Source organism: Empidonax traillii, unplaced genomic scaffold (assembly GCF_003031625.1).
Source record: "Empidonax traillii isolate 1590-97213 ecotype Southwest subspecies unplaced genomic scaffold, ASM303162v1 scaffold286:size1162393, whole genome shotgun sequence".
Taxonomy (NCBI): domain Eukaryota; kingdom Metazoa; phylum Chordata; class Aves; order Passeriformes; family Tyrannidae; genus Empidonax; species Empidonax traillii.
The window spans coordinates 692,728-720,032 of NW_020955479.1; the positions used below are offsets into that span (position 1 = coordinate 692,728).

Consider the following 27,305-nt stretch of genomic DNA (forward strand, 5'->3'; position numbering starts at 1 on the left):
GGGAGGCTGGGAACTGGCTAATCTCCCCCAGCAGCCCAAGGGACTTTGCATCTTTCAGGCAAATGTAGCTATTTAAACCAATACCCTTTCATCTTGGGTGTAAAATTCCCAGGATTTTCCATCTCCCAGTAAAGCTTCGCAGGTAAGACCCAGCTCAAAAGATCTGAACGGAGCTTAACCCAGGCCAGCAGGGTGTCACAGTCACTGCAAGGTGAGGAGTTCGCGTTTCAGGAGCCAAACTTTTCATCAGGGGGTGAAAAATCAGTCTGGTTCTGCTGCTTTTGGTGCAAGGGTGCAATGTGAGCTGGTGGAATTAGATAGCAGGACTTCCAGCAGCCACCTGACCACCTTGGGGACAGGCTGCCTCAGAGGGAAGAACCAGCAGCCAAACACAAAGGCCTGAAGCAGCACTTGCTTAACTCAGCAAACTCGGGGGATTTTCAAACAAAGGCCCCTTGCAAGAGACAGCTGATAACACACAAAGGCAGTGGGAAAGGCCCAGAGGACTGGAATCCCCCCTGAGGCTCTGGAAACAAATCACAAACCTTTTTCATCAGCATGTAAATGTGGGTCTGGGCAGCATCTAGAACATATCGGTGAGGGTGCTTGAGGCCTTTGACTGTGATGCCCATTGTCGTGCCATCGATGTTAATCCAGCGCCGTGCTCCTGGAGCCAGGAAGAGCCTGCAAGGAGGAGGGATCCACAGTGCCATCAGCAACTGGAGAATTCATGGGGATTCCTGCCTATGCACGAAAGGAAAAGTCCCTTCAGCTCCCCACTCAATTTGCTGTCCTGATCTTGGCCAATCTCCACGTCCAGAGACATGCAGACACTTCCTCTTGAGCCGTGAGCACACAGTATGAACCAAATTTTAGCCCACTGGAAGCAAAAGGGTCTTTCCACTCTCCTCATGGCAGCCCCAAGAACTTTGCTATTCCACACTCCTATTTAAATTACATGCTGATACTGAAATGCAATAGTGGAGAACACAGAGGAAAAGTACCAGCATAACAGAAGAACACTTCTGCTTTCATCTCCAGAAGTTCCTTTCCTATGTGAGGTCATAAGACAACCACAGGTTACACAGAAAAGTTTCAGGAATAAATACTTTGGAGAATGACAGCCAGTGGAAGGTGGTGGGACTCGTGCACAAAGAGTTTAAGAACGTAAAATTTTCACACTCACTTGTAAATTTCCTCTGCTTTTTCTTTGACCTTGGATTGGTCTCCATACTTGAGATCCTCACAGGCTTCCCAGAAACTCAGATTCTCTCCTGCATAACAAGGACGCAACCGGCAGAGAGTGAGACTGAGGAAAACACAATCCCATTTATTAAATCCTAAACTGAATTTGTTTGGCTCAATATGTGTTGGCCCTAAATCAGTCTCTCCGACTCTTCAGCCAGCGCAAAATCCTCTTGGGACTGAAGGAGGAAACAGCCTTCCCCTGCTCTCTGCCCACTGCCACCTGTAAGACCTTTGGAGTTCAGCCAGTTCCAGCTTCTCTAGGAGGAATCATAGAATCCTAGAATGGCTTGAGTTGGGAAGGACCTTAAAGATCATCTTGTTCCATCCACTAGCCCATGTTACTCTAAGCCCCGCCTTGGACACTCCCAGGGATGGGACAGCCACAGCTTCTCTGGGCAACCTGTGCCAGGGCCTCCCCACCCTCCCAGGGAAGAATTCCTTCCTAAAATCTCATCTGAACACGCCGGGAATGTCCTGGCTGTACCGTGTGTCCCGTGCCACTAGATGGTACCACCTGCCCTGGCTGCACAGCCACTGCCTCCAGCAGCCCTTCCCCGCCGGCACTCGGTGGCATTGTCACTGCCTCGGCCCAGGGACACAGGCAGGGACATGGACACACAGCAGACCCACCGCTGAACTCCTTCTTCAGGAAGAGCTGGAAGTTCTGCCGCCCTTTGGGGTCCCGGATCAGCTCGCTGAAGTTGAAGGCCCATCTCTCCACCCGCATCCTGGTGGGGACTTCCACCCTGCCCCGGGGGAGAAAACAAACAGCACTGCCAACTTCATGTGGCCCACCTAATTAGCAGATTAATTGAAACCAAAATGCCCTTTGCTGGAATGCCAAGGGACTTCTCAGCACTCTCTGTTTTCCAGAATGGTGTAATGAGCTCCCAAAGTCAACCCAGTAAGTAAGTTGTAATTAAACAACTTGGTCCGCAGCGGGATGAGGATTTAACTGGGATTTATGCTGCTCTCTGAGTGACAAGCCCAGCTTTGCCCTGAGGTTTGACTCAGTCCCATTCTGGAGGAGGCACTGGTTGCTGCCCAAAGCTCTGCTTCTCATAAAGGCATTCAGGGAAGGCATCCTCTGGGGCTGCCTAATGGGATAGGGTCACCCTAACAGGATTGCTGGTCTCACACGAGAACCAGTAAGATGTTGTTTGCTTCAAGCCCTGAGATGCCGCTGTGTAATTAGCAAATATTATCCAGAGGGAAAAACAAGGGAGAAGGGACAGACCACCAGTGTGTGCCTCCAACCCAGAGTCTCTCCTGAGAAAGCAGCCTGAGGTGCGAGCAAAGACCACGGGGAGCAGCTGAACCCTGAACTGCTAAATCATTGTCAGCACCCAAACTAGGATAACACTGAACCACGTGCTACACCTGAGTGTAACTGGTCACATCCCATTCCTGTGCTAGTAAAGGTGGACTTTACTCATCCAAGGGGTGGATGAGACACACTCCCATCATCAGTTCAGGAATTTCTGTAATGTTAAGGAAGGCTCCACTTGAAGAAGGAAGTGCTGGAAGTTCATGGAGTATTCTCAAGTTTCTTTAGCATGGCCCAGCTATGTTACAAAGGGAACATTAACTGCTCATGACCAGAGAACAGATATCACAATGAAATCAGTGGTTCCCTTTCCTGATTTCTATCAGCATAAAGGTCAGATTAAACCACAAGCTGGCAAAAGAATACAAATACATACAGCTTTGCATTGAGATCCCAGAAGTCAGGGTCATCTGTTATCCAGGGGTTGCTGGGGAGGCATCCAGACAGGATAGGATCATTGGAGAGGAATTGCCCAGAGTACTTCACAATCCTGCAACAATTCCAAAATCAAAATATTAATTTGAAGCCAGAACTGCAGCCAGCCCCACCACAACCACATAACTGATTGTACAGATCTCCTCAGAGGTGCAGCCCTATCAGCAACAGGGATCTGGAACGTGACCCCTGCCTTCCTAGAAAAACTGTTTCATTAGCTCAGTTAACCTTCTCCATTTCCCAAACAGAAATCTCTGGCTGTCTTTCAAAGCAGTGGATTTGTCAGTTCTGGTGTAATGAGATACGAGACTCTCCTCAATCACCTCCTTTTGCCTCTTCACTTCAAGAAGTGGGACTAAGCCCCCCAGTGGTTTCTGCCTCCTTCTCCAGCCAGCTGGCAAAGGGCTGATCCTGCACCATCCGGGGAGGGAAGGCCAGAAAAGAGGAACACAAGCTCTGTGCTGGCTCAGGTAGGTTCTCCCCAGCCTTCCCACGGGCTGTGGGAGAGCCCAGGGAGCTCCAGAGAACTGGGGGAGTCCTGAGGGCTCATCTCAGCTTCTCCTTTCCTCCCTCACCTACCACACAGCTCAATCCTCTGCAAATGGCTCTGAGGTCTTGGCACGAAGCAAAACTGTCTCTATCCCAGCAGGAACCAGACAAACACTTCTCCTACCTTTTAACTTGGCCAGACTTATAATTACAACCGATTTCACTAATGTCCCGGAATTTTAGCTCTCTCCTCCCTTTTTCATTCTTGAAAAAAATAAAAAAATCATCTGGTTTCTGCATTTAAAATTCCTCCCAGACCAAAGTGCTTTCATGTGCTCAGAGCTGGGAGTGCACTGTCCAGGGGCTCGTTGCTAACGGGCACCTTGGCACAGATCCTGCAGTTATAAAATGCTCCTGCACAAAGCAAACCACAGGCTGGCATATAAATGCTCGATCCTATCTTCCCACTGCAAGTGCCAAGGCATCCAGCACCTGCATAATTCACTACAATCCATGTATCCCAATCAAACAGATCTCGACCTGTCAACCCAGGTAACACAAGCCCTGTGCTTTCGATGATGAGTGCTCTGGAGCTCCTCCTAAATCGGTGCAATGCTCTGAAGCGTGCACACTGCCTGGCTGCTGCTCGTCAATAATAATTTCATTTGGACCCAATCCTGCGGCTGACACGGAGCTCCAAATTTCCTGAGGATCTTTCATCTAGGTGATAGGCATTATCCCATCAGAACCAATGAGTGAAAAGCCCCATTGCCAAACAGTTAATCAACACAAAATTCCTGGAAGGTAGCCAGGTGTCCCCAGCTCCAGCTCGGAAAACTGAGGCAGGAAGAGTTTGAAGTGACCTCGAGTCAGCGACAGATGAAATGAGCAGAACTGCTGGTGCCCTGCAAGTTCTGGCTCTTGGAAGAATGATTTTCCCTCCCAATTCATTCATCCATGACTGTCTTCTCCAGAGAACAGGCCTGAGCACCTTGTTTATCTTGGATCTGGTATGAATCTCTGGTGGCAACGACTGTGGAAACCAGACAGGTGCTATGGGCTGCACTCGGTCAGCACAGGAGGCTCCAGGTGAGAAACGCCTCTGGCAAACACACCAATGGCTCATGCCAGGACTGGATGCTTTGCACTTAACCGGCTTCACCAAGAATCTGATCAGGAAACACTCCCACTGGGAAGAGGAATGGCTAATTAATTGGTTGGAAGTTCATGGAGAGGCGTGTGTTCCTCTGTAATACAGAACAACCAGCGACTTCCCAGCTCTGCTGCCTTCTGGTGACCATCACCATGGAGCAGAAACACTCACAGGGGTGAATCCAGCCCAGCAGGCTGGGGACCAGGAGCTGGAGGGTCAGCCTGTCCCCTCTGGTTGCTCATCCCTGCTGGACCCTCACGAGGCAGCTCCACTCAGCTGCTTCTCCAGACTGCAGAGCTGTGTCCCAGCACCACAGCCCAGCCCAGTCAGAGCATCCCTTGGATTCAGAGGGAATCTCAACCCAGAGGCTGGTGCTGCTCCCAGGGAGCCTCTTCATCCTGCCTGGGACTCTGATCCCTCCTCTGCCTGGTGTCTCCTGGCCCAGACAACACAGAGCCCAGACAGCCCAGCGTGAGGCCACCACATCGATTCCCCGGCTGAGTCACCAGCTGCCGGAGCAGACAGCTTCATCAGCTCATTAGGAGATAAGCACTGAAGACTAATTAATGTGTGGACAGAAGGAAATCAGGACTTACGCTCCAAGAGAGACAGAAGATTTCACTCTGGTCTTCCCAATGGCCTGCTGATAGTACATGATCTGAGAGGGATCAGACATGGCCAGGGTTAGGAGTGAGGAGATATGAAGACAAGGCCTATCTGAACCTCAAATACGCCCCCTCCTAGGTAGTGAGGCCAACTACAGCAGGGACTGCCTCTTCCCCAATTATTGCATGTCCAAGGAATCAGAGAATCCCTAAATTGCCTCAGTAAAATGCCTGTTTTCACTGAGCTTACTGCAAACATCAGAAGAGCATTTTGCAATGTGCAAGTAATTAAAAAGCACTCCCCATGCTATATAAAAATTGAATAATAGCTACCATCCTCGGCACCTACCAATACTCTGGATGATTTAGCATGTAATTATCATTGATTCTTGGCTGTCTCTGCGCTGGCGCCACTGGATGTATCTCCTGTGATTTCCCCACCACTAATTCTGATCTATTGGATTTAGCCCTGGTGTCTGTCCTTGCCTGAGCCTTCCCGTCACTGGGAGAGCTGCTGGCTGCCTGCACTGGGAGGTGCAGGGAATGTCCTGAAAGCACACTGACCAAAAGCTCCACGGGGCAGGGACTCTGCTTTTCAAACACCCCCTGCACGGGGGGTTTGAGCCCCCATCCTACACTGATGAAAGCAATACATACGGGATGAACAGCTGGAAGTGAGGGAAGCACCACTTACCTCTCTCCTGTAAGCTTCCATGGTATTTTTCTGTAAAAGAAAGAAAACCATTACATTGGGATGGCTGCTTACACTTGCTTTTTCTTTTTTTTTTTTTTTTTTAAGGCATGGAAACACCGTTGCAAGGCTGCCGCTGTGCAGCACTCTCCAATTAATTCTCATTACAATTAAAATCAAACACAGCAGCTGAGCTAATCAGGGTATCATCAAAGCTAAGAGCATCCACACACGGTAAATTGTCCCATTAGCTGTATTTACTGTTTAGCATTGCTTCTCCCATCACAGGCTGCCTGTATGCCTTCAATTAAGGGGTTATTCTAATGGAGCTAAAATAGATTCATTTACGAGACACAGATTAGATCATTCAATATTAGCTAAAGGAGACAGGAACCAACACATTGCAAAATATAAACACCACAATTAAAAGCCTCAGAAGCAGTATCTGCTGTGCAAGGGGTGTTTACGTTGTGATTTGAATAACTCAGACTATGTTACATGTCATCCACAAATGAGCAAGCAATTGAAGGCAAGAAATTAACTGCAGGGTGTTTATTCACACAGCTTCCTTTGAAGCACAGTTACTCTGTGTGAAATAAACTGCAGAAGGGAGAAGGAAAGACAGGCTAAGTCAGGGATGCTCCCAGCAAGACTTTAAAGGCTGAGGAGGGGTTTCAGTTCTTCAGTTCCTGTTTTAGCCGAGATCTGCATCCCAGAAGTTCCATCAAAGTAACCCTGTGGCAGGCAGGGGTCTGCAGAGTGCCTTGGTGAAGTTTGTGAGAGGTGAGGGATGAAGCATCTGGTACCAAATGCCACAGGCAGCCCTGCTTCTCCCCTCATCTCCCCAGAGAACCTGCCCCCCGAGCTGCCCCTATTTTGGGAAAGGGAAGATGCTCCCCCAGGGCTGCTCTGTGAGGAAACCATCGTGGTGCAGATCTGCTTTTGCATTTTTAACCACCATCACTAGTCCCACTCAAGACAGAGGAATTCTTCTCTACATGGAAGAAAAATGAGCACATTTTGCTGAAACTTGCTTGGTTTTGGGAGGGCACACTCACCATTCCAGCAGCAGGAGCCAGATATGCAGCAGATCAGTCAATCTCTACAGCACTACCATGGAGCCAACCCATCTGACCCTAACACTGACCCAGCCTGGCCAGAGCAGCACCAACAGAAATCCTCATGGTGGCTTTGAGAGGGGAGGAAGCTTTTCCTGCTGAAAATGCCAGCTGTGAATGTGGCAGCACACGTCATCTCAGCAGGGACAAACAGGACAGCAAGCCTCCCTCATTGATTCACAGGCTCCTGGGACACATAACCAAGGAACAGCTTTTCACCCTTCTCTGCTCTTTGCTGCACCCCTGATGCCAGGTCACCTTCCATGTGGACACCATTTCTTCCCTCCATTCCTACAGTGTCGTTGTTTCAGACTGTAGAAATGGAAGGCCAAAAAAAAAAAAAAATCACCTGCTTGAGCAGAGAAATTTGCTGGTTTACTGTTCTAGAAGTGTTTCTGTTCACTCTCTCCTTGTGGAACCCAAGATATAAACCAGGCCTCATCAGGTTTACAAGTGCCAGCTGAACAGTTCCATTTGATGGAACTTAAGCGTGGCTAAGGCACTGACTTTAACATATTAAAATCATTAGTTGTTTTTTTAAAAAAAAAAATATTTTCTTCCACTTTTTTGTCAAGTGGGGCCTCGGACAGGCCTGGTGCAGTGGGGTGAGGGGAGGTGGATGCTGGCACAGTGGCTTGGAGGCAACTCATGTGGCAGTAAAGTTGTGTTATCTTCTAGAGGGGTCTGAGAGGTTGGCAGCACACCACACACACACGAGACAAACAGCTGTGGGAAAGAGAAGGAGAACACAGTAAGTTAAATGTTACATAGAAAAAAAGGAAAGGCATGAATTAAAATGCTATGACAATAGAAAAATTATATGTGGGTGAGTTCAAAATCAAAGCTAATGCCATGTCTGCAAACAAGGGAAGATTTTATAATTTTTTTTAAGTGCACACTACACCAAGAATCCCCTCCTGCCACTTTGAGTGTGGAGGGCACTGTGGGGGACAGCTGGGCCTGGGAAAACCAGGGGGGCTTTGGTGGGGTGCTCCAGGTGGGGAGGGGATTTGCCAAGGCTCCCCCAGAAAAGGAGGCTGAGCACCACTGAACTGCAGCAGAACCAAAGGGGAGCCCAGCGCTGAGCACCCCGTGAGGCTGCAGGTGCTGGCTGTGCTCAGCCCTTCCCAGTTCCCAAATGGACAGTAACTGGGAAGAATCTCAGCTATTTCGCCCCAGAGCTGCACATCATTTCATTTCCCTTTCTCCCACATCGCTCCCACAACCAGTTCCCAGCTTCACTGATGCCACAAGTGACCCTGAGCACTGCCAGCTGTCCCCACCATCCCACCCACCCTCACCCCCATGACTGGCTGCAGCGGTGCCAAAGAGCCCTGCACCACCCACCCACTCTCCCTCCATTTGGCAGGAAGTCATAACTGGAACAAAAGGCTCATTTCTCATAATGAGATTAATTTTGCAATGCCCTTAATGAGTGACTTATCGCAATTACCGCGGATCAGCTCCCCAGCCCCGCGGGCTTCAAACCAAAATGGCAATTAGGGAAAGGCCTGGGTCTGTCTCAGGCAAGTGCCACGAGCTGTTACACATCCTCCTCCTCCTCCTCTTCCTCCTCCTCCTCCCATGGCACTCGGGACACCCTGCCTGGCCTTGTCACAACCCCAGTGCCTCTGGCTGAGCATTCCTGGGGCACAAAGGCTGCAGAGCTGTGATAACCCGAGCCTGGCATGAGACTATCCCAACACTCCTCTCTACCATGCTGGTGCATCCAGCCCAGCAGCTGGAAATCAAATCTCTCATAGTCCATAAGCCCAGTTTCTCTCAAAGGGCCAGTTCTCCCCCTGTCTTGTTTATCTGCTCCTGACCCTGCTCTTTCCGAAGATGTGATGATGCAGCGGAGCTTTATCAGCCAAACTACGAAATCAGCCAAACTTATGAAATTAAAGGCCAGCAACGACTCGTTGATCTGTGGCTGATTTGCTGCATGCAACAAGCCAAGGCATCTCACTCACCATCCCTTGAATCCAGCACAACGATTCTGTGGGGGAGCTAAAGCACCTTTTAGAAACCCTCTGGTCAAAGGAGGCAGAAGCTGAGCTCGAACCTGCAGGCACTCAGCGGGTCTGGCAGTTGCCTGGTAACTCTCTGAGCACTGAAGGCTCAGTCATGGGTCTGAGAAGTGGGTAACAAAAGGCTAAAGCATCACTTAATTAGCTGTTCGATGGATGGCCACTTCTGCCTTAGCTACAACCCCTGACTCATTATAACAGCAAGGGATGCCCATGGGTCAGTAATAAAAGTTCCCTTCAAAGGAGTTCGAGCACCTGTTTATCCCCAGAGGACTCTGTCAGTCAGGGAGGGAGCAGCCCACCAAAGGGTCTGAGCAAGTGAAAGATGTTCGTGCCAATATCAGCTTCAAAGAAGCCACTCTGATGTCAAAAATTAATAATTTTCTTTCTCAACTGCCAAGATAAAACCTCCAATTATTTGGCCAACAAAGTGAAGGTGGATTGGGCAGGAACAGAGACACAAGTCAGAGCTTGGCCCATCCTTTCTGCTCACCAAAGCTGTTGAGCCACAGGTGTCTGTGAGAGGAGACTGCAAGAAGTTAAAAAACAAAGCTGCCTGTCCAAAGGTGACTCTGTGTGGGCTTTTGGCTGCCTCACATGTTGTCAATCGCTCTCTCAAAAGCAAAAGGAGGAGCAAGAAGAACATCCCCTCTTCAGCTCAGCCTCCAGGGACCAGCTCAGAGTCCAGCTTAAAGGGGAAGGGCACTGAAGTCACCCTAAAAAGCTGGTGTCTCTTCTCCACTGACAGGGAGAACTGACCACCTCTCATTCCAGGGCAGAACTGAACAGAGATCCCTCAGCTCACTTCCTCTTGGAGCTGGCAGATGGTTGTGGGCTTTCAGACCGTTTGCAAACCTAAAATCCTTCCCGTGTCAGCTGTAAAACTGTGGGCGAGGAGTTGGCTTACTCCTCTTTCCACCACTTCGTTACTCTTAAAAAAGATTTAAAAAAAAAAAAAATAAGGCTTTCAACAGCTGCTACTTACAGCAAGGAAAAATAAAAAATACACCCCAAGCCTACACTTTGCTCCTTTTCAGTCTCTATAGCAACAGAACACAGCTGGCCAAAGCAATTATCCTGCCTCTGGCTGCCGAGATGTTTAAAGGCTGTTACAAAAACGGGAAGTTGGGGGAATACCTTGAGTGTGATCACAGCAACATTTGCATTTAATTGCTGAGAGATGCTTTGGCTTTGCTTCCACATGAACAGTCAAGTGCACAAATACAGGATCACTTCAAAGGACTGAAGGAGAAAGGGAAAGGCAGCTCCTCATCCACTGACTGCAACTGTCTTTTTGTGGACTCTGAACCAGTTCACCCAGTTACAGCCTCCATGGTTTCAGTTCTTTAATGTTCTCTCTTTAAAGTCTATAATATGCATTTTTTGGGCAACATTTTGTGTCTCCCATCCACCACACCAAATTCTTCATCTTCTTACCACACATTAATTACCCTTTTGAAGGTATTCTGTCATTTGATTTTAAACTTGGATCTTTCCCCTGACCCTTTACACCCCACAACCCCACTCAATTCATTCAGCACTAATAAAAAGGCAGCAACGAGCACCTGGAGACAGAGGGTTCCCTAATTCAGTCTCACCAGCAAAGAATACATGTCCTGTAGCCAAGCACTCACACTAACTGGTGTGACAAGAAAGCTGACAAAGTATTTTCAAGCCAGAAGAAGCTGCCAAAGCCTATTTTGAAGGCCCCACCTCCCAGACGAGACGACCTCAACCTCTGGCCTGTTGGGCTGATACAGCTGAGCTGACACGCTCAGCCTGTGATGTCCAAAAAAACAACAGTCCCAGGGACACTGTCTGTGTCCCCCTGAACAAATTCAGTAGGTGTGAATTAAAAAAAAACAAAAACCAAACAACTGTCTCACCTGGGTTACCTTATTCTCATTGGGATCAGTTACTCGATCTACTCCGTACTCCAGGACATCTTGCATGCCCGGCTGTGACGAACAAGAAAAATCAACAGCTTTGTCACTCTTTTGCTTTAAAGTCTGTGGATCCCACAAATGCACGAGGAGACCTCTGAGCCCTGAAGGGCTCCACTGCCAGCAGTGCCCTGGGAAGCTCTGCCCCCCTGGGAATCTGGGAATGCCCCACTCCGAGCACAGCCAAGTCACACACAGCCTCCTCTACTTACGGGGGTTCTGTTCACAAGCCAGTAGGCTCTCTCCTGGCAGTCCAGGGCGTACCTGTCCTCCTTCTTCCGCTCCTTGCCTGCCCTGCAAAGCCAACAACAGGGGAATATGTGAATTTTCCCCTCCTAAAACCAGGTGGATGAGAATCAGGGCACACCTCCAGCCTCCCCTGCCCCGTGGGTCCCAGCGGGTCGCTCTGATGCTGCCTCCTGATCACACCTCGCCTCAGCTAGTTCTGGGGCTGCAGATCATGTTCACTTGGCTTTTGGGAAATCATCATCTTCCTGAGCCGAGCTGGGAGCTGACACATCCCCTTTTGATTAGACAGGCAGCCCTTTGGTAGCTTTATGCTGACAATCCGCTACTTGCCGTCAGTCCTGCTGCTTCATGTTGATCCATCTCCGATGTCCCCAGGCAAAACATGAGGATTGCCACACAGAGATACATCCTGGACACGTCTCATCCCCGTCTCACAGCAAAGTGGGGCCATTTCTCACAAGAAATTATTTGGAAATGGTACCAAGGAGTGTTCCCAGGCACCAAAACCCAAATCACCTCTACAATTAAACAGAAGAGGCACTAGCATGGTTTGGGCTTGGACCAGCTAATTCTTTCCCAGAAAAGTCCTGGGCACAATTTGGGACTTAGCATGGGGAAGGGAGCATTCCCAACAGGCTGTTTGCATGTGGCCTCCCTGCTGTGGTGAGCAGGGTGGATGCAGGCTGCTCTCACCAGTCTGCCCCAGCAGCACCAGCAAACAGCCGCAGACGAGTTTAATCTGCTAGTTCAGACACAGGCTCGGTATCTGACTTGAAAACTGCATTTGGAATCTCTTAGCCCAAGTCTGACCTCAATTTACAAGAACAACAGTCTCGTGTCTAATGAGACAGTTATCTGATGAGCTGTATTCCGGGGACTTGGCTGCCATCCCAGGGAAGACAGAGAGGCTGCTGAGCAGCAGAGGCAGTGCCTGCCATGCTGGGAGGTAAAAGGAGGTAAAAGGGATCCACAGGAGTAGGAAAGATCCTATTCCCAAAGGAGTAATCCCACCTAACATTCACTAACTTTCCTCTTTGAAGGATTCAGCCTCTAAAATCAAGTCATTCCAGCTGGGTGTCTCGGTATGCACCTCACAGTTTTCTCCACAAGTCCCTGCTGGGAACATTTACTGCTTCTTCATTCAGGCGACTCCATTCAGCTGTGAGATGTGCAAGTAATGACTGATCCAGACCAACTACAGGCCCCAGGTCCAGTGGCCTGGTGCACAAACGCTCCAGGACAACGCTGAGCTAAATGAAACTGTCCCTAACGAGGGCTTGCACATGGCAGCATCAGACCTCAGCTTCTTCAGGGAGCCACATCAGGTGCAAAATCCAAACCTCTCCTAAAAGTCATTTTAAACCTGCAGTTGCTGTTTTTGAAGTGTAATTTAACTGTGCACCAAGACAGCCAAGCTCTGCTCCTTGAAACCCTCCCTGGTGATGCAAACAAGGGAATGAATGCAAGTTAACTCACTTATACTGCTCCTTGGCCTGCATAATAACAAAATCCCACTTGTAGTTGATTTTCTGATTGAGCATGTTGTAATGTTCCTGGAATAAAAATAAAAAAGCAGTTAGTGTGAAAATTCTGGCCAGGGCACTCCCATGCCAGGGTTTTCTTGACTCTCCATAGCTCAAGGAGGCCAGGCTGGTAAATGAGCCAGGAAATCTGGATTGTTCTGAACGTAATTACAAGAATTGCAACAGTTCAAAAATCCCATTGCAAGGGAGAGCAATTACCCCTGTTAAAATTATAATTCACTTCACAGCATTTATCTGTGCTGGTTGTTTTCACACTTGCAAAATCTGGGCTTTTGATACTGCTAGAGTAACACCTCATGCAATTGAAGAGGTGATTTTTTGCTGTGCTCCATTAGCAAGAGAGGGCTAAAGCTGTAGCAAATGAGGGGCTTGCCATGGAACAAGTGCAGCATCTCCTCACCTTTTCATATTCTTCTAAAATCCCCTTCCTCTTAATGTTCTTCTTTGCCAGATAAATTGCTGTGCAGGGAGAAGCAAATAAGCAGTCAGTTATACTTAGACCAGCAAGTCCAAGAGCAATTAAAACAATTCAAAATCTACCCACATGACAAACACAGGAGTCTTTGTCCGCTGCAATATCTTCCTAACCATGAGCTCCAGGCTCACAAAAGCCCACTGGAGAAAAAAAAGAACTCGGTGCTTTCACTTTGCCAGGGATGCCCAGGCTGGGAGCAGCCAGGCAGTGCCTTCTGCCAGAAGTCCCCCTTTCCTTTGGGAACTCGGCCAGGCTTTCATGGATCAAGGGATACTGGACCAAATCCTTCAGACGCTGAGGTTCTGCAGAGTTTGACCTCCAAGCTTCCCGAGCACAGGCCAGTGTTTTGCTCGAGTTCTAATAAAAACATTCCAATCTAAAATGGGCTTTTTTATTTCCCCAGGAGATCTACAGAGTAATGCAGATAAAAGCCACAGAGGACAATGTTGGTGTAAACAAATCAGTCTGTGAACTGCACAGCCCACGGGAGCAGACCAAGCTCATCAGCCCAAGTTTCATGACCAGCTTTACACTAAAAAGCATCATAAAGGCAGCACAAGATTTATATGGAAAGAGCCGTCAGGAGATACTGGAAGCCACTGTGCATTCTACAAAGAAAGAACCATCACTGAATGAAGGGCTTGATCCAAATCTACAGGAAGATAGTCTTGGGCTCAGATCCAGGAATACACTTAACTGCTCAGGGAAATCTAATCCTGTGTTTAAAGTCTTCCCTACCCAGGAAGGTAACTCAGATGTGTTCCTGTCCAATGGATCTTAGTGAAACATAAGAGTTTAAGCACTTTCTCTCATCAAGGCCACCACAAGATGGTCACACCCTCAATTCAGCACTACTGAGAATTATTCACAAGGGAGCATGAAAGAAAATGCAAGGGCTGATCACTGCATGTGGAGACACAGCACGAGGATATGAAGAGCAAATGTGGTGCAGGACAGCATGTGCACAAAGCCAAGGGCCTTCCCTACACCTCCCAAACACGAGCAGTGCAGAACTCACCATAGTCTGTGTCGTCAGCAGCCCAGCCCTGCAAGGGCCAGAAATAGGGGGTCTGCAGAGAAAGGAGTCTCTGGTCAGTGCACAAAGGCCTTGAACTCATGCCAAGAGGCACCTGGAACCTACCACACCGGAGGGAGGAACGTTCTGCTGTGCTGTACTCAGAGCCTCAGCTCCTCAGCTGCATGGCAGCTGGCACGGTGCTGCAGCACAGCCACAGAAGGAGAATCGACTGCCAATACCAACTCCACTCCACCTCTCCCATCCATAACGTGGACAGCCTCTCCCTGCTGCCCAAGCACTCAGACCGAGATGCTGGAGCCTGATTTGGCACCATGTGGGAACCAGGCTCCTCATTCCAAGTACCAACGAGGGCACTCTGATTTCCCATCGTGGTGGAAACAGTCCAACCACGAACACTGAAAACATCCCCTTATTACCGTGCTTTTAGTATATTCATTATTCAGTGATCCCAGATCATTCTACTTCCAACCAGCAACTCCATTTGCTACTTTAGGACCTGGAAGGGAACACACTTTTGGAAGAAAGCACAGCTATTATTAAGCTGAACAAGTACACTAATTTAGTTGAAGAAACCATCACAGGTTCCCTGTAAACTGCAATCTGAGGCTTCTCTGTGGATCCCCTCCTCCTGCACACTCAACAACTGCAGGGCTGCACAGCCTGGACTCACAGCTCCTGGGGAACTGCCCCAGCTGCCTGTTTTTAATAGAAACAAGTGCTGAATTCTCTCACAACAGCTTAGAGGAGCTGCAACTCACTTGAAACCTGTACAGGCTGCCATCTGCCTTGAGGGTGAGGTTCTTTGGCTCCTGAAGAGGGTAGATGTATCCATATTTGACAAACAGGTCTCCCAGGTGGAGTGCCTCTGAAAATGGAGAAGGCAGACGTTTTGACTGCACAGAAACACTGCACTGGAATTAAAAGAGAGCTGCTATGCAGGAGAGAAGAATTCACCTGAAAGGTTTTTTCTATGGAGACCTTAAAGTTTTGTTACTTGAAGCTGAAAAAGCCTCAATTTTCACATTTTTACCCACCTTCTGCAGTGATCTGCAAGCGCTGAAGGATCCACTGCAATATATCATTACCTGCAAAGCAAAAAAAAAAACCATCAGGGTGAAAGCGAGACCTCTCCAGTCCTCGCTCCTCACTGAGCTCTGGATCCCACCGAGGGCACAGACCCCTTTTTGCAAATGAACTTCCAAAGGCACCACACAAGGCAGCACAGATGAAATGCACTGCTGGTCTCCCACTGGCCACGCGGTCACTCACCCAGCCACCACCATTCCCTGGGAGAGGGAGCCCGAGGCAGGCAGTGACCTTGGGATGGCACAGCAAGAGCCTGAGCAGCACCTAAACCCTCATCAGTGGCTTAGAGAGGGTTTCAGAAACACAACAGCCTTCACACCCAGGGAAGGTGAAGTGCCCCTTGCTTTGCATCACCTTGTCTCGAAAGATTAACTGCAAAGAGCCTCCAGATCCACAGGCCACAGTCCTGCCTCTGTTTCACAGAAAACCAGTGACTGGTCCTCTAAGAGTCCTTGAAGGAACAGAAGGGATATCTGAATCTCAGACCCAAGCTGCAGTGGTAACGGGATTTATCAAAGGGAGACAAGGTTTCTGCATTCACACACATCTTATCTCTCCCAGTTCTCCTCTTGGAGTGCGAGCAGTCGTACCCACAGTCAGCATAAATCTCCAGCAGTTTTAGTTTTATGTTCCGGGGGGCAAATTTCATGAACCTCCTTCCATTTAAAGAGGGCAAAAATGCACTTGTTCCCTGATCAATTACTGGTGTTTCCTTCCAAACCTCCCTTAGGATTGCAGACTGAGGTGTCGACCTTTCTTGACATTGCAGTGATGACTTAACTTTCTAATAGGGGCTCAGAGCTCTTATCCTACTGCCTGCTTCCTGAAATAGATGAAATTAAAGGATTATCTCATCACTCATTTCTAGACAGCTCTCTCTGTAAGCACTTTCCCCCAAAGGTGCACATTTAACGTCGAGGTTTATTTGTGAGCCATTTTACTGACTTTCAGTGAATTTAACCAGTTGGCTTCCTGCACATGCAGAGCCAGGCTCTCTCCAGGGGATCTGTGTCCGCTGCTCCAATGCCTTCACCACACCCTTGCTAGACACAAATCAGTCTCCTTTGCAACACCCAGCAGTCCATCAGTACCCATGCAGCTTGTGCAGCACTAAAAATATCACAGTTTAGAGAGTGGTGAGCAAAGGGACTGGAACTCACTTGCCTCTCAGAAGTTGACTAGAATTTATGACTTATGCAAGAGGCAACTTGCAGCACTTTTAGTTAAGGAACCAGAATGAAGCAGACAGCACGCAAAGAGGGTGAGTGCCAACAGGCACTGTCCCTCCACATCAGCTGGCCGTGGACTTTTGGGAAGTGGTTATTTCATGTTGGGCAGACATCAAGAGAAGTTCTTGTTCCCCTTCGCTTAATCTGTGTGGGACGTCATCTTCAGCACAGGGGAATCTTCCCTGCAGCGCTGCCTTAACTATTCCCTGACAGCTCTGGGAGGCAAGGCCAGCTCCTCTGCACATGCAAACCTCCACCAAATTCAGCTGCATAATAACTGTGTAAGCCAGGATGTGGTTTGCACTGCAGTGCATGGAGGCTGCTGCTGAGAACGAGCTTCAGATGTGCCCGAGCTCTCCTGACCCCTTCACTGACTGACTCTACCCATGGGCAAGTGACTCCAGTGCCTCTGCACCCTCACTTTAAAAAAAAAAAAAAAAAACGAGGCAAACAACACCCAGGGCCTACCAAACTTTGCAAACACAGTGGGGAAGGTGTCCTGAGTTGCCTGGAGCAAACTTTCCGGTTTCAGTGGGAGTTTTTGTTCTGAATTTCAAAGTGCAGCAGAAAGACCAAAGAGGGAGGAAGAAACTTCGGTAAGGGTATGTGTGAATATTTACAGCAGAGGGTTCCTCTGCTTTTGTGGAGGCCTGGAGGGCAGGGAGGCAGAGGTACTGATAGTGCCCAGTGAAAGAAGCAGCAGGCACAAGGGGGCTGAGATAAGAGCTGCCTGTAACTCGGGAGTGACACAGCACAGCTCCTCTCTGCTGCTTCCTCAGCCTGCCTGAACGAGGCAAAGCTGTCACTTAGAGGCACAGAAGTGGGTTGAGTATTTTGTGCTTTTCCTGCCTGCTAAATAAAAATTATTACTAGCAGTAAACATTAAATGGGAGGCTAATTGTTTGTTGCTCATTTCTGAAGCACCATCTTTCAGTCTGCCTCCAGGCTGCTTATTTTAATGGGGTTTTAATATTTATCTTTATTTGTGATCCAGCCTCGTTGGGAATATGGTAAGTCTGGAGGCTGTAGTACCTACTCACCTCTATGCTGAAGGAAAGCAAGGTCACTTGAGTTAACCCCCATGAGACAGCTGAAAGTGCAGGTTGTCAATCTTTGTGTCTCCGACTCAGGGAGCAAGAATGAAATGAGACACAAGTGAGTATGAGATAAAGGGAGCAGGTACATCTCAAAGGATGTACAGCAAATATTTATCGGGAACATGGGCTCCAGCAGTCAGCCAGGCACTGGCAACCCTGGCCATGGGGTCCACACACATCAGCTTTTCCCTGCTGAACTTCCTTGGCCAGGCCCCTTCCCCCAGGGAAGCTCTCACCTGTCACAGCATGTGGGATGCTGGCAACCATCACTGTCTGTGTCTGTGTCTTGATGCCTGTGTCTGGATTCTGCATCTCCATCATAAGTGCTTCGATCTGCAAAGCATGGGACGGGATGGATTACAGGAGTGGGCAGGAGGGAGCCCCAGGACCACTGCAGCATTCCAGAGGGGTGGGCAGTGGTGAGCCACAGGAATGGATTCGACAGCCACAGCCCTCTCCAAACCTGCCCCGTGCCATGGAGATGCCACCTCCAAACCATGTCAGTTCTCACATTGACTCACAGGGTCTCTCCCTCCCACTGAACACTCAGCCAGGGTTAGCAGACCAGGGACAGGATGTAACCATTCCACGAGAGCTGAGCTCAGAAAAAACAAATAAATAAATAAATAAATAACCCCTCTGCTATCCATCAGTGTTCCTCTCTGGCTCAGTGGGCTCTTTGCTGGGGCAATTTGAAAGAAAAAAAAAAAAGGGAAGAAATAGAATCTGTGCTTCTATTGCACAAATCCCCCAGCTGTGCATAGACTTGTAGATATTGCACCATGCACCACGAATATAAGCAATATTTTGGCTGGAGACCAAACAGCAAAGGTTCTGTTTCTGGTCTGCTGATAATCACCAGGCAGGACTGCAGAAGAGCAAGAGAAGCACATTGCTTTGCTCTGGGGCTGAGCAAGAAGCTCAAACTGGGGGCAGGGGAGATGAGAACTGTCCTTTGATACAGCACAGCCTGAGACACACAGCTTTGAGACAGGGCCTGTGGGTATGAAAGCTCAGTCCCTCCAGGGATGGGGCAGAGCCACCCCATCTGGAGCAATATCTTTCCATCTGGCAGCACCTCACACCTGGACTCCTCAGGGATGCTGATAACTCGTTTTTAACAGAGGATGAATCTCACCCTCAGGGCCAGACCTCTTCCATTTCTTGTTTCCAATTATCTTCAATTATTTTAAAAAAATCTTTTATTTGACTTCCTTCTAGCACCATCCCAAAAGCACAAGAGGCCCTGGTTGCACTTGGGATCCTCTGCTCAGATGGGTGGATTGGGCCATGCTCATCTCCCCGTTTCAGATTATCCGAGTGCCGTGAGAGCACTGGCTTTGGGGATGATGCTCCTCGTTCTGTCTTCTGCTTCCAGAGACACTAAATCAAAGCTGTTTCAACGGGACCAATTTGGTCTCTCTGCACATTCATTTTGGGTGAAGCTGTAGCTTTTTAACTAGGAGTAGAGGATTTAATGAGTGTGACTTGATGACACTCACGCATAATGAAGGGCATTGTCTTCACAGGCACCACAGTGACTTTGTTCCCAAGTCTTGCCAAGTTCAGTGAGGATTTAAGCTGTAGTGACAGAATGCACTCTGGGCCTGTCAGTAAAACTGGATTTTCAACTGTTTTTAAAGGCAGTGACAAATTAATACTAAAACAGAGAAGCCTAGTAAAATTTCACACAAATATTTGTATAAATACGTATACAAAATATTTTAAAATAGCAAAACCAGGCCCAAAGGGATGAAGACTTTCTTAGGCCTTTCAACAGAACCCACAGTTTCAGCCTCAGCAAGTTCAAGGCTGTGCAAGGAGAGATGCCTGTGGAGCTGTGTGGGATGAGGAAGGATGGTCCAGCAGGCAGGGCGCTAATTTAGGAAATTCAGATTCAGTTCCCTCTGAGCCTCTCAGGTATCTTGTGAAGTCACTTACTCTCTATAACTGCACAGTCACTCAGCAGGGAACACTTCAGCACGTGGATACAGGGGGCAAACACAGCCCTGCTCATCCCCACCACACCCCAGCGCTGGGACCACCCGGCAGGTCCCAGCAGGCTGAGGCAGAACTTGTTCCCTACAAATGGCACAACACATCCTGCTGTTCCTCCCTGGTGGGCTCAAACAGGTCTTTAACCAGCTGAGAGAAGGGAATTGGCTCTGAAACCCAGACAGCCTCCCAGCACAGCATGTTCCCTTCCTTCAACCAGCAACTCTTGTCGCCTTCATACCCTGCCACACTCCCTCTCGTCACTGCAGAAATTATATGCATTAAAAAGGAAGGAGCTGCTGTTAGGGCTGCAAACCATTCACCTTGCTGATCAAAACTCAGCCTGTCTCTTCTCCTAAGGGAACAGTGGTGATTACAGCAACCAGGAGTTGCCATCAGCACCAGCCTGCCAACGAGAGGCCAGGAGGGCTGGTTAAAGCCCAGCAGCAGCATCTCCTTGCTTTGCTCAGGGCTCCAGTACATTCTGTCATGCTTTCAGCCAGGAAAAAGCTGCCTGCTTTGAATTCTGCAGAGCCAGAAGCCACTTCCTGGTGCTGGCTGGTGGGTGGAGATGCACACAGAGGTAAATATCAGGACTTCCAAAGGAGCCAGGCTCCGGGGAGAGCTCACCTCAAGCACAGAGCCACCACGGGGCATGACAGCCATGGAGGTCTCCTTTCAGATCAACAAGAATCTCTTCATGGAGGTGACCTCACCTCGAAAGCCACAAAGAAGCAACAGGAAAACTGTCCGTCCCCCATCTGATCGCAGGAAGTCGCAGGGCTCACTGAGTGCAAAGCAAAACTCAGACTCACATGTGATAAGAAAAAGCGTCACTGAATTTCAGGGGCATGTGGGAGCTCAAATGGTCAGTGATTGATGGGGTGTCCATGGTTCTGGAGGAGGATGGATGCAGCACAGATACTGTCCCTTGGCATGGAGCAGTGGGGGCAAATGACCACTGAGGGACTGCTTGGTTGAGTTACCCCAGGGACATTTCCCATCCCTGTTTCCCTGAGCTTTACCCTCCGGGCACCCACCAGCTCCCCCAGGGTCAGGGCATCTACAACATCGAAGCATCATCTGGGTGCTGAGACTCTGACACATAAGAGCAAAACCCTTCCAGGGTGAGGAGTTCAGCCCCTCCCAGCATCAACTCAGAGACATTTTTGCTTTGATGTAAGAAAGATCAATTTTCGCAGCAGGCTCCAGCTCCCAGCCAAGTGTCCACTCCTGGTGCTATAATTAAAGATCTGCTGCCTTCTCCATCACGTGTATTTGTTTGGTTCTAGCCCCTCTCACTGCCTGCTACTGTTTGCGAGGATCAGCCCCCCCTTGCTCTGATTTCCAAGGTAACAATATAATCCTTCATCCCATCTCTGGCCTCAAAGGCTCATTCAATTGTTTTCTAGGACGTCAACCACCAACCCTGCTTTGCACATTGATGGATGGTCAGGAAAAAAGAAGAAATAACAAAAATCCATTGTTAACCACCTAAACCTTCCTGCTTTTTCTTAATTAAAGCTGAGAGGAGGAAGCCTGATCCCAGCTGGTGATCCCTCAGCCAAGGGAAGCAAATGTGTGAATGGGAAGGGCAGGGCTGTAGCTGGCTCTTCCCATAGTCCAGGCTGGCTGGAAAAACCCCCAGCCAGGCTGTGGATGGTCCCTCCCTGGTGGTTGCACAGCTTTGGGAGAAGCCATGGGGGACCAGAGTAAGGAAGAGGCAGAGGAAAAAGGCAAACAGCATCCAATCCATCAGCCTTACCCACAAGGTATGAGTCACGAGGCAGCTTGTGTAGCACAGCAAGGAAAAACCCACAGCCCAGCAGCTGCTGGAAAGCACAGCCCTACCTCCAGCTTTGCCAGGGGATACCCAATGGAGCCAGACCCTGACCCTGACCCAGGAACAGGCACAAAGAGCTCGGGCTCGCTGAAGTTCTCCCAGAATCCAGCCAAAATGCATTTCAGGGGCTTCTGTCCCAACAGACCTTTGTGCCAGTATTCTTCCTACCAAGTCAGTTTATAGAATAAAGCAGCCTAAGTGTCAGCAGGAGTGTTTGCTGGATGAGCAGGCATTGCAGGGCCTTGGAGGGGGCTCTCTAATCCCCCCTTTCTTCAGCCACAAGGACCAAGCTCCACATCCAGCCCGAGCTGTGCAGAGCAGCCTCACAGCAAGAACACAGCACTGCTCACCACCCCTAAAGCAACCCCCCTGTCCTCTCCCTGTGTCAGTGGCAGGACTGCTGTGACCACAAGCTTCATGCTGGAGCAGCACCACAGGAAGGCACACGGGGCCAGCAGCCCGAGAACGCTGCAGGGATCCCCTGTGTGTCAGCTGGCAGCAAAGCGTGAGCACGGGCTTAAGCAATTAACAAAGCTTCTCTCTGGGATTTCAGCTCCTTGTGGATCTAAGCCTGTAAGGTGCTCACTGGATGCTGAGCATCCTCAGCTCCCACCACAGGCAACCCGTAAGGGTTGTATCTGGGTATAACCAGACAGCTCTGAGGACGTGGCTGTCTGCACACAGAGCATGGAACAGCCAAGGCTCCAAACACGGCTTCCCCAAGGTCTGGAAAAAACAGAGGAGGAACAAAAGCAAAGATGAGAGCCAGGGCCTTTCTGCTGACCACCCAGGAGCTTCCTTTCCTACTGCTAACAGGTCTCAGACCTGCAGAGCACGGGCACTACTGAAACCCCCTCGCTGCTCACGGTGGGAGTGGTGAGCGCTCTGTGACAGCAATTCGCTGTGCTCTGACAGATCTTCCCACCTGAGGAACTCGGAGCACTTTGCAGAGGCTGCTGCACTCCCACAGAGTAGCTGAAGCACAGCTGCTGGCGGTTGTTTTCTCAGAGCACACAGCTTCTCCTCTGCACCCCCGCACGCAGCTCCACAGAGTATTACTCAGTGCAGAATCTGGCCTGGAGTGTTTCCCTTGGCAGGGCTCCCCAGCCAAATTTACCCTGCAAGACGCAGCACCAAAGAAAATACCTTCTTTACTTCCTCTGGCATAAAAAGCACACTGCTTGTACCAAAAAAGCAGTAAAAAGCACACATTGCTACGTAAGGCTCATACCTTAGCACTTAACAGCCCCAAATTTCCCTTCCTTTCACCCCTGGAATCCTCCTTAGGTCATGGGTGTTGAGGAGAGCTCACTACAGCTTGAACAGCAACTTGCTGGCTGTACTTGTCACTGGAAATTCAGTTAATTCCACTCAACAGGATAAGCCACAGGCAGGAGAGGTGAGTGGCAGAAAAGCTAGCTTAACACTGTGCTTTTTAAAATCTGCAGATGCCAGTTACACTACAACTGGTGATGCTTTTGAATGAATGCTACAGAAGAAAACAACCAAATGCTTTACAAAATTATGCATTGCACCCAAAAGCGTGGGCAATACTTCTTCCCACTCCTTAGACTGCTTCTGGTCACAAATACGCTCATTTCTGAAAAACTGGAAGGAGGCAGAGAGCAGACACTGGTTGTAATACATCCTCTGAAAGCAGACATCAGCTGCAAACACTGGGAAACACACACTGGACCAAGTGGCCCAGAGCTGCACTGACTGGCCTGGCACTGCAGGTGATGGGTTTTCCCCTGGGAAGCAACACATTTCAGAGGTTTGGGGGGAAAATAAAGGAGGGGGAGGAAATGTGTCAGGAGAATCATTCAGCTGAAGCTAAGTTATAAAAATAAACAAAATTACAGTTCTCTTTTCTCCGTCACTTCAGCACACGCTGACTCCCGGAGCCAGCTGGGATCCACAGGCTCTGCAACAGGTCATGGCCCCAAACTCCCGGGGATGGGGCTGTCCACCCTCGGACCCCACACACCCAGGGGCGCCCCGGGGAGCCGTGGTCGAGCAGGATGCTGTGAACACAGCTCAGCGTGGCTGAAGCACCGCCAGCGCTGCCCCGGTCACCGCATCACCCCGCCCGGACGCGGGCCCCAGCGTGGCCGCCGGCGCTGATGCTCATAACGGTGCGGCTGTGTGTCCCCGGCGCTCACCTTTTTCAGGAAGGCCATCCGCGGGCGGTATCGCTGCCCCTGGTCGAGCCGTGTGACGGTCATGGTGGCGGAGCGGCGGCAGAGCCGATGGAGCTGGAGCTGGAGCTGCAGCAGAGCCGATGGAGCGGTGGCGGAGCAGCCCCGGCCGGGCGCACCTGCCTGTGGGCACCCCCCCCCCCAACACACCCGCCGGGGGCGGCGCCACCGCCGCGCGCCGCAGCCAATCAGCGCCCGCCGACCCGCGCTCATTTGCATGAGGGGCGCGCGGGGGCCGCGGCGGCCGCGGGGGGGCGCTCGAGGGAGAGCGAGGAGGGGCCTGGGATGGGACTGGGATGGGACTGGGATGGGACTGGGATGGGACTGGGATGGGGCAGAGTGGAATGGAATAGGATGGAATAGAGCGTAGAGCAATGGAATGGAGTGGAATGGGATGGGATGGGAGGAGGGGGTCAGGGCCAGGTACAGGGCCTTAGGTCCAGGTTTGGAGCAGGGATGGGGGCCTATGGAAGCCAACGGTCTGGGCAGGGTGATGCGGTGCCCGGGCGCTGCTGGCGGTGCTTCAGCCACGCTGAGCTGTGTTCACAGCATCCTGCTCGGCCACGGCTCCCCAGGGCACCTCTGGGTGTGTGGGGTCCAAGAGGGGACAGCACCATCCCTGGGAGTTTGGGGCCATGACCTGTTGCAGAGCCTGTGGATCCCAGCTGGCTCAGGGGGTCAGGCTGGGGGGCAGTGTGTGCTGAAGTGACGGAGAAAACAAAAGTGTAGGTCATTCTGGAAGGTGCTGAGTGCCAGCCGCTGCCCAGGAGAGCCGAGTTTGGAAGTCACGCTGGAAACAGCCCTTGTGGTGCACATCCTGCCCCTGGAATGCCACCAGCCTCAGGCAGCTCAACTGTGGATGCAGGAGCCAGCCGGGCAGTTTGGGGAGTTGGTGGTTTTTCCACATGGGGAAATGGTGACGAACAGTGATGAGAGGGAGACCACGGGGTTAAAGGGCTTCCTCAAAACGGAGCTGTCTCATGCCCACGGGCGAGGGAACACCACCCAACTGGCAGCACTGGGAAACCAAGAGCTCTGTTTTCCCGGTTTCTTCAGAAAATTGTGGGGTTTCCTTACTGCTGCTCCTTGGAACCATTTGTAGTTCAAAACAGAACGACTTGTTTTATTGTACAAGTGGTGGTGGAAGGACTCAGAAATACTCCAGGTGACGTGCAAACACTGGCCTAAGTAAAGGATTGATTACCACCAACTGCACAAGCCCCACATACTTAGAGGAATAAAAATGGTCATTTCAACCCCAAATACTGACTTTAACAGTTCCACTGAGGAATACATGTGTGTTATTCATGAGAAACATTTGACAACTGGATCTACAAGTGAGCTCAGAAATAAAATTGTCTTGCAGGAGATCCGGGAGAAATAGCTCTGAAAAGCTCATGCTGAGGTGTGAGCTCTTCAGCCTTGCTGAGCTCCAAAGATCCCGGTAATTTTAAATCCTGCTGATCCCCCAGACACCCCCTCACAGATCAGGTGTGGGTTTTTTCCATTTCTAGTCATCTCTGACAAACTTTAATAAAGCTTCTGGATATTTATCTCTTTATTATAAAGCTACTTGGTGCCCCTACTACAGAAGATGTCCAGTGTAAACTCAGCTTTGTTACCATCTGCCAGTGACCCACAGGACCAAACAGACAGTCAGAGTTGAACCACATTTCACCTGTGCCCAGGTGAACCACCCCAATGCTTAATGCTCCTGGGCAGATCTGCCACGTGAAGCACGAGGCACGTAAATCAGATTATAGAGGCTTGTCGAGGGCAGACACTCCTGGGCCGCTAATCACAAAACCCACACTTGAGGAAAGCAAAGAATTCCATAGTCTCTGACACAGTCTTGCTGTTTATGTGTGAATTTCTTGGTAGAGAAAGCAAGGCACTGGAAGAGTGGTGGAGAGCAGCAATAGCAGAGGGGCTCCCTGCTGATTTCTGACTCCCCAGGTTCATCCTGGCCTTCCTGCCCCACAGATAATGTAGAAATACATTCCCTGGGGTTTTTCCTTTACCTCCCCATACCCACTTTCTGCAGTAAATGCGGTGCTATTTATGTAGCTGCATATTTCCATGGATGTTCATACCCCATGCCGGAGGCAAATGATGCTGTAGTGGAAACACGCTCATAGTCATCGCATCACAGGGCAATGGTGCGTGTCCATGAGCTCTGCAGAGCCCATGGATCCCTCTCAGCCTGCACAGAGGTGGGTTTTGTGTCTCTGCTCTCCTTGTGAAGCTCCACAGGCTGTGATGGTTCTCAGCAGACCCGCACGCAACTCTCGGCAGTTTCTCCTGTGGAAAGCACAGCAGAGGGAATCCCCCCCTTCTTAAAGATCACATTTCCTACGTGGTTGCCCCTTCTTCACACATCAGAAGTTGAATCATGCAACACAAAAGGCATGTGGTGAGTAAACTACCTTTCTATCTAAGGAAACTGGGGACGGCCCTGAGGGGAAGGAAGGGGTAATGTAAGTGAAGTAACGAGAGCAGCAAGCGGAGGCTCAATTTCAGCACACAGTTCCTTCCAGGAAGATTTCAAAGCAGTTTACCAAAAATTAAAAAAAAGAAAAAAAAAAGGTAAAAATTTTGCAAAGTGTGTGGCATAAAGACGTGACACTCTCAGGTCTCCCAGCAAGGCAGTGGTTAAAGGGATATCTCCAGGGTCCCTTGTCCTGCCTGCTGGGGCACAAGCACTCAAAATGGGAAGCTTCCTTAGTAGCCACATGGGAAGAGCTGTGAGCACAAATGGGCAGCCTTTGCTTCCCGTCACTCCTGGGCTTTCCAGGAAAGCTAAGGAAAGAAGTGGCAAAGGGGAAGGAAAAAAGCCAAGCAGGGAAAGACCTTACGCACTCTGCCTTAGAGAAGGAGCCCGGCTGCTGTGGCGGGAGGATGCAGCTGGGTTAACACCTGACCTGGATGATGCTGAGCCCTCCCCAGGGAACACCGTCATCCTCAGCACAGGAACAGCCCTTCCCACTGTGCAGCACGCTGAGAGCCACGCTCCTGTGCCAGGAGATTGGGAATGACATACCTGGGAGGTGCTGGAGAGCTGCCCAGCCAAGGGGAACGTGACGAGGAAAGGAGGGAGGAAGTCAGGGACTCCCCAAGACTTGAGTGACGTGGTTGTAGAAACCCAGGAGACCTCTTCAGTTCTGGAGGTGAGATGACAGTTGTGTCAAAAAATTGGGTTTAAAACTTAAAGCAGAGCTCAGGAATGTCTGGCTTCCACATCTGTACTAAGACCACCAGGATTTGCTCCTTGAATCACTGCATTAATTTTATACCACATCCTTCTCTCCTAAGAGAAATGCTTTTTTTAATTTATTTATTTTAGGTAAGACCACATGAAACAATTCCTGTGGAATTTACTTCCACGTGGAGCCACCCTCTAATGTGTGAACACTAATACTCACTGGAGTGTTATCTGATATTTATGAGATAATACTCATCACAGATTTTGAAGGTCCTTCTAGTTGAAGCAAAGTGACATTTCCTTGTGATA

General features: G+C 49.8%; 1 protein-coding gene across 2 annotated transcripts in view; it reads right to left on the minus strand.

The window, feature by feature from the left end:
- The window catches only part of LOC114060685 (regulator of G-protein signaling 9-like), a 31,660-nt gene extending 5,129 nt beyond the window's left edge, over nt 1-26,531 (minus strand). For both annotated transcript variants that reach the window (XR_003571938.1, XM_027890382.1), the window contains exons 1-16: nt 26,527-26,531; nt 23,759-23,851; nt 17,995-18,091; nt 15,381-15,431; nt 15,105-15,211; nt 14,326-14,377; nt 13,233-13,291; nt 12,765-12,841; nt 11,252-11,333; nt 10,992-11,054; nt 5,952-5,981; nt 5,249-5,310; nt 2,952-3,065; nt 1,879-1,994; nt 1,187-1,274; nt 546-684 (exon numbers count right to left, since the gene is read on the minus strand). Coding sequence is in view for 1 of the 2 variants with exons in the window: in XM_027890382.1 (XP_027746183.1) it covers nt 546-684; nt 1,187-1,274; nt 1,879-1,994; nt 2,952-3,065; nt 5,249-5,310; nt 5,952-5,981; nt 10,992-11,054; nt 11,252-11,333; nt 12,765-12,841; nt 13,233-13,291; nt 14,326-14,377; nt 15,105-15,211; nt 15,381-15,431; nt 17,995-18,091; nt 23,759-23,821 (1,200 nt within the window). In the remaining variant the exon portion in view is untranslated. The remainder of the gene's footprint in view (nt 1-545; nt 685-1,186; nt 1,275-1,878; nt 1,995-2,951; nt 3,066-5,248; nt 5,311-5,951; nt 5,982-10,991; nt 11,055-11,251; nt 11,334-12,764; nt 12,842-13,232; nt 13,292-14,325; nt 14,378-15,104; nt 15,212-15,380; nt 15,432-17,994; nt 18,092-23,758; nt 23,852-26,526) is intronic.
- Between the last annotated feature and the right edge of the window lie 774 nt (nt 26,532-27,305).